Source organism: Pseudochaenichthys georgianus, chromosome 24 (genome assembly GCF_902827115.2).
Source record: "Pseudochaenichthys georgianus chromosome 24, fPseGeo1.2, whole genome shotgun sequence".
NCBI lineage: Eukaryota > Metazoa > Chordata > Actinopteri > Perciformes > Channichthyidae > Pseudochaenichthys > Pseudochaenichthys georgianus.
In genome coordinates this window covers 34,645,673-34,652,902 of record NC_047526.1, presented here as the reverse complement: position 1 = coordinate 34,652,902, position 7,230 = coordinate 34,645,673, and the positions used below count along the sequence as shown (strand labels likewise).

General features: G+C 42.3%; 1 protein-coding gene across 1 annotated transcript; it reads left to right on the top strand.

The window, feature by feature from the left end:
- The first annotated feature begins 4,261 nt into the window (after positions 1 to 4,261).
- uts1 (urotensin 1) lies at positions 4,262 to 6,446 on the top strand. The gene is made up of 2 exons (XM_034076532.2): positions 4,262 to 4,312; positions 4,804 to 6,446. The coding sequence occupies exon 2, from the start codon at positions 4,807 to 4,809 to the stop codon at positions 5,233 to 5,235; it is 429 nt and encodes a 142-aa protein (XP_033932423.1). The 5' UTR covers positions 4,262 to 4,312; positions 4,804 to 4,806; the 3' UTR covers positions 5,236 to 6,446.
- The last annotated feature ends 784 nt before the right edge of the window (positions 6,447 to 7,230 follow it).

Below are 7,230 nucleotides of genomic sequence, written 5' to 3'. Positions count from 1 at the left end.
GCATCAGCAGCTCTTAAGCTAACTAATATATAATTATCTCGATTAATCTGTGTTAAAACAAAAAAGTAATTGGTTCAACTTTCGCTGTGGAGATGCTGCTTGGTTGATTATATTTTGTATTTCATATTGGACAGAGACAGGCTAGTCGTCCCCTCTGTTTCCGGTCTGTGTGCTATGCTAAGCTAACACACTGTTGGATGTAGCTTCGTATTTACCGTACAGGTTTCACAGTGGCATCAGACGTTTCATCTCTTGAAAAGTACTGAAGTGAACATTTTAAACTACTCATTCAAACATTGATTGAACTATTTTCTGTCAAACTATATTTACTAAATAGCAGACAATCTAAATGAAAAGCAAGAAGGGGTAGCCTACCAGATATATGTTTCCAATTTGGTTGTCTTATTTTTGCATCTGATGAAAATACAACAATTACAAATACGAACACAAAATAGCTCAACTCGCTATAAATGTGTAAACATACATAAATACATGTTATACTGTAGTGGCTTTACTCCGTCAGGCCCGTACCTAGGATTTCGTAAATACCGAGGCATGTATAGGAGAGCTCGGGGGTCAGGCCCCCCAACAATGTGTTGTTTACACTAAAGCATTTTCCTCTGGGCTCAGCAGGTGAGAAACTGAAGAGGGGCTTCCACGTGTGGCGGACCAGGTGTTGGTGCAGCCGCATTTGAGACCCCCACTTTAACTTTGTCCTAGATAGTCGTACTGTCACCAAAATCACACTGGTGTTTGCTGTTCACCTCGAGTTTGTGCACACAAAATAACTTTACTCTGGGCCCTGCAGGTGAGAAACTAAAGAGGGGCTTCCAAATGAGGCAGACCAGGTGTTGGTGCGGCCGGGTTTGGCACCCCCACTCTGTCGTACTGTTACCAAAATCACACTGGTGTTTGCATTTCACTCTGGGCTCAGAAAATATACATATTTATATATATTTGTATTATTCTTTGCCTTTCAAAAGCATTACATCATTATTTAAACAACACGAAAATAACTTAATGTAAAGTATTTATTTCACCTTCCATGGGTAAGTCCGGACTGCGGTTGTTTGTTGATACTTTGATGTCGTCTTCTTCTGTTTGCTTTAATGTACTTAGTGGTGCATTAAATGAAAGTACTACAAAGAACCCTGTTAATTATGTGCACTTATTTCACGAGTTTTGTTATATACTCCTAAATGACAGAGGTCCGGACCTCGGTGACCTCAATGGTGTACGGCCATTAGGGGTGTTGAAAATAATCGTTTCTACGATGCATTGCGATGCAGACGTGGACGATTCGGTCTCGATGCAGTGACGGAAGATAATCGGTTATAGAGTAGTAACGTTGCTTCCTGATTTTCCGGCCGCGGCTTTACTATAACGTTTTTTCTGTCACTTTAATATCAAATCGGTCGGTGACGCAGAGATCAGGGAACATACGTGACATCGGCACAGCAACACGGAGCAGTCTGCTTTATCCACCAACACAAGAACACCAGTCCAGAACCGACAACAGCAGGACCCGCTCTGAATCACTCCGTGTCGCTGCTGCTCAGAGACGAGAATCGCGTTACAATCATGTCAGGTTTTTGGTGGATTTAATTAAGTCTTGGATTGCAGAGTATGAATGTCCTCTAGCAATTTGCAGACGATATATACGTGTGTAAAGTTTGTGAAGGCAGGAGGAAAAAAGCTTCCGCGATCACCGTCTCCTCTCCGTTACTCCAAGCCCCGCCCTCTCCCTGAAAATAATGAGTGACAGGCTGATAGTGACCCGATAGAAACGTTGTTATTCACTTAATCACTGAGATATAATGAAGCTAATTTAATCTCATACATTCATGGGATTTATGTAACAGTAAGACAGAGAATGTAAGTGTGCACCCACATGCACTATTTTTGTTTGTATATGCTGTTGTAAATACTCCTGTTGTCTGCTGTGTTCAGACTCAAGTCCTGTGTGTGATGCCTCATTCAGGACATTGAGAATGGAACAACTTCACACACGGAGGCTAGACCTATACAATTCATTTATTTTGGTTTATAAATTAATGTCAAGACATTTATGTAATTGATTTCTGAAGCACTTTCTAAATAATAAAAAGAGAGTTCATATGTATTGACTGCATGTATGCATTGATGAAAAATAAGCCATGTGCAGTAATATAGAAAATTGAGGATGCAACGCATTGGTATGAATCGTGATGCACCGGGATGCACCGGGATATCGAACCGAATCGAATCGTTGACAGGATAATCGTAATCGAATCGAAACGTGAGACCAGTGATGATGCACAGCCCTAACGGCCATGGGCTCAGTGATATACTATATAATACATAAATAGTTAGTCTACCTCTTGGTCTAAAAAACTCAATAGAGCCATGAATCCATCAGTGCATAGACCATCTGTTGAATGTACATTTTCATTTTTAACATATAAAGTCTCCTTTCTGACAATGTGCACATGTATAACAGCAAAGGCCCTTGAAGCTAATAAAGTTAGTTGTTGACGGTGACTTTGACCTCGCGGACTCTCTGGTTTGTTTGGAGGCGGCCGAGCGGCTGTCAGCCAAATGAACCGCTCTCATTGTTTTTCCACTCAAACACACTCGGCTATATCGGTCGGGAAAGCGAGCACAAGTCCTCTGAATGAATTCATAGAAAATCTGCCAACTATCCTCACGCCGTCCCTCTATTTGTGGAAATCTGTTTTTGATTCAGCACCAAGCCTCGCTGTGTTCTCTAATTAAAACCGGAGTGATTAAATGAAAATACAGCACATATTCTTGTCAGCACTCTTGCTTGGATATGAGGAACCTCAAAAGGTGATCTGTGTGTCCAGATAACAGGAGACTCAAAGTTGGGTTTCAACGGACTTTTGACCACCATGGTTTTCTTTGTTAAGGATGTACCCTAACAAATAGATGTGTGGCTTTGTTCTGTAAATGTGCATGTTCTCATATAATAATAATACATTTGATTTTTAGGCGCCTTTCATGACACCCAAGGACACCATACGATTTGTTAAAAAAAAAGGCTAATAGGCAACAGAACATGATGAAGTGGACACAAATGAAAACATATAATGGGGAGCACTAAGTGAGTAGGCAGATTTGAACAGGTGGGTTTTTAATTGGGATTTGAATGTATCCGGAAGTCCTGTACTCACTTTCCTCCCTTAAGAAAGGTCAACTAAGAAGCTTTGCCTTCATTTACGTCTAAAAAGCGTGTTTTTTGGTGTGTTTTTTCAGAACAAGCAACAATAACATCCACTTTTCCCCCCAAAAGCATTGCGAAAAACTAGGATATTGAACTCCTACGGTAGCTGAGTCTGCGTAAAATGAGAAAAACTTCAGATTTTGATCACTTATAAATAATATTCACCAATAGTTGTATCAATTAGAGAATTTACGGAATGGCTTTTAAGATAAGATGTACTTTATGAATCCCAATTTGGGAAACAAATGTGTAATATTACTTTGATTATACCCTAAGAGTGTAATTTAAAAGTGAATTGCTTATGTGGCTTTCTGGCATGTTGGATTTCGGGGGCTAACACTCCATAAACTCTGTTCTTATCAGCGTGCTAACTCATCACCAAGTGTGTGACACGGAAAGAGCCGCATGGACAGCTCCCAGATCAGATGCATTCACTTTCACAGTTACAAGGGATGTAAGTCTTTTAGTTCACATCAGTGATTCATTCTATTTGCATGGCTGCTTGGAGATTATGAGATCTAACCTTCGTATCTTCTAACACGTGTCATATATATGTGGAGAAAGGGGCTTTAACAGATCTTCAAAGACCGAGGTTCATCTTCCAAGTGGCAATTATCTCAAGAGAGGTAGCAAACACATATCACACACACTGTTAAAAAAAAAAAAAAAAGCGGAAATATCACAAGTGTAATTTGGAATATTTAACACCCAAAACATTGCATTGGTGATCCCTGAAAACGTGTGGAACTTTCTAAAGGAACCCCCCTCCTCAAAGTCCGCCTGTATCCTCCTCTTGCCCCCCTGTATCCTCCTCTTGCCCCCCTGTATCCTCCCTATGGGGAAATAGACCTGTAAAAGATGCCCCCCCCCCCCTCTCCTTTATTCCCTGTCGATCTCAGCATCCCCTGCTGTCCCTCAGGACTCTCGATATGTGTCCATGTTTCCAAAGCGGTGTCTGAGCTTTCATTGACGTCAAAAGCTTCAGGCTGGATGTATAAAGCCTTCGTCCTGCGGTCTTAGCTCACAGGAACTCTGCAGACTCCGACCCGAGAGCCACAAAGTTCAGCTGCAGCTTCTGGAGACACTGAAGTGAGTACAGCAGCTGCTATTCACTCGTTGTTTGTATTCAAAGTGTGTAGAATTGGACGTTATTGATGAAATGAGAAGATGGCGGGAACAATAGCCTCCGGTGCAGGCAGCTCGTCAGCTCGTGTCCTTTTAGAAATCCTCTATTCTTTTGCTTATTCTTATGTGAACTCTTTTAATTTAGAAGCCTTTCTGTATTGTGTTGATGCTTTTCAGTCAAGTCAAAGTTCCTGCCAATATCGTATTTTGTTTCTTGCATGAAAAGCGTAACTTGTGTTATTGGTATACAAGATAACATCATAGGCTAAAAAAAATAGTAAATGTTTTGTTTTACAGGGTTCGCATTTGTAGTTTAAACTGTATATATGCAAAGTGGTGGACATCACTTTTTGGAAAAGCTCAAAAAGTACGCGACAAAAATGGTGTTTATGTTATTCCCCTGATTCTGTAATACGGTGTGTGTACGTTGAGTCAATAACCCCCTCTGTCTGCAGGACATGAAGCCGGTGCCCCTGCTCCTGCTCCTCTCCTCCGTCCTCCTCTCCTCGCACCTCCGCCCCGCCGCCGGCAGACCGCGCGCCCTCCCCGGCTGGCTGGATGGCAGCAGCCGCCTCCAGATGCGGCGCCTGGAGGAGTCCCTTCTCAGAGCAGCTGTAGCCGGGCGAAGCACCGCATCCTCGGATCTACTGGACGAGCACATCCTGCGGTTCCTGGAGAGCAGACACCCGGACCTTCTGCACCTGCTGCCTGCCGAAGAAGGCGAGGTGAGGGCGGCGGTGCATCTGCTGAAGAGGAGCGAAGACCCCCCGCTGTCCATCGACCTCACCTTCCACCTGCTGAGGAATATGATCCAGATTGCGAAGGTGGAGAACCAGCGGGAGCAGGCGCTGCTGAACCGCAACCTGCTGGACGAGGTCGGGAAGTAATCACGCTCTATTTTTGTATTCTAAATGCCTCATTCAAAACAGCCGCTGTGTTAAATAATCAAGACTTCTGACATTAGTTGTTGTTTGTGCGCCTGCCTTCCTCTCCACCTCGCCAACATTTTACGCACAGATGGTGCCAATTTACGCATCACAACATCCGCGCGTAAAATGTGTTTTCTTTAAAGACTTTTTGATGGAACGATGGAAACGGACCTTCCAGACCCTCTTACTCCCTCCTCACCCCTTCACCCCCCTGATCCCACCCCCCTCACACACTCCTCTTTGCACTGGACTTTGGAAAGGGAAACTGGATTTCACATTTGAACACTTTGATCGATGTTTTGATGCTTGAAGTGAACATGGCACCTGACCAGAAAAATATTATTTATTTAATAATAGTTAATATTAGACTCTGTTTTGAATTGGTTGACCTCAGCCTGAATACGTGGACCATTTGAATTAGTCCAGTTGTTTACCCCTGCAGCTAAACAAGTCTAATGTAAGGTGCATTGTGGGTAGTTGGCTTGCCACCAGACATAATTGATTGGATGCCTTGGAGAAACTTTTCTACGATATTAGAACAATCTTCGTACACCAACATAAGGTAACTTTACTCTGAGGAATTCAGACCTACTTTATGCATTTCCCAAATAATGTATTGCTAAATTATTACAAGTTAATCTTATATATTGTGATCCTTCAAATGGATACGGTTATATTAAAATGATGTGACTACAATGATAGTTTTTTTAATCTTCTCCCCTATTTGATTATTTGAAAAAAGAAGCTTCAGTTACAACAAGACTGGCCAAATTGAGGTCGCACTTTGACCTTTAAAGTGACGATTCATGTCATAATTACCCCTTTTAAAGTAAAGAAAACAAAACAGAAGCTCGGCAGGATGTAAAATCACACGGCGGGAAACATTCCCCCTGCTATGGAAATTAAACATTTCCGTGTCAAGCCAGTTTGACGACACTTAGTGTGAAGGCATGTGTCTGATCTGAGGTGCAAGGAAAGACAACACACTTTATTGGTTTGAAATCTACAGTTGTCATTTCTCCCCCTCCTTTAATCCTCCGTCTGTCCTTCACGCTGCGCGGGCGCCCGGCCACATGTCCTGTCTGAGCTGGAGCATGCTAACCTACAACAAAAAGAAGAAAAAAAGCTTTTTTTATTTTACATTTACGTCACTGAAAACATTGTTTTAGCAAAAGAAGAAGAAGATTTTTTGCCATTTATATTTTGTAATAAAATAATAAAAAAGTTTGAAGTAAAAATCATTGTATTCTGTTATTGTGCATGCATTGGTTTTAAAATACACATTTAGTGACTGATGTTGCGACTGCTTTAGTCAGCCAGTGTTCTTCAACTTCTAAAAGGATCCTTAGTAAATATAATGCTAAAGATCAAAACACTGGAAGCAGAACATTTACCTTAAGATGCCGGTTTTATCCATTGGTTCAACTTTTGTTCATTCAAAAATAAAGATTGAAATCTCCACACCTGCTCGCCAGATTTCCCCGGATATAGGTTTGGAAGACGAGGAAGACTCCCAAAGAAGATGAAGAAGACGAGGAAGACTCCCAAAGAAGACGAGGAAGACTCCCAAAGACGACGAGGAAGACTCCCAAAGAAGACGAGGAAGACTCCCAAAGAAGATGAAGAAGACTCCCAAAGAAGACGAGGAAGACTCCCAAAGAAGATGAAGAAGACTCCCAAAGAAGACGAGGAAGACTCCCAAAGAAGACGAGGAAGACTCCCAAAGAAGATGAAGAAGACTCCCAAAGAAGACGAGGAAGACTCCCAAAGAAGATGAAGAAGACTCCCAAAGAAGACGAGGAAGACTCCCAAAGACGACGAGGAAGACTCCCAAAGAAGACGAGGAAGACTCCCAAAGACGACGAGGAAGACTCCCAAAGAAGACGAGGAAGACTCCCAAAGAAGACGAGGAAGACTCCCAAAGAAGATGAAGAAGACGAGGAAGACTCCCAA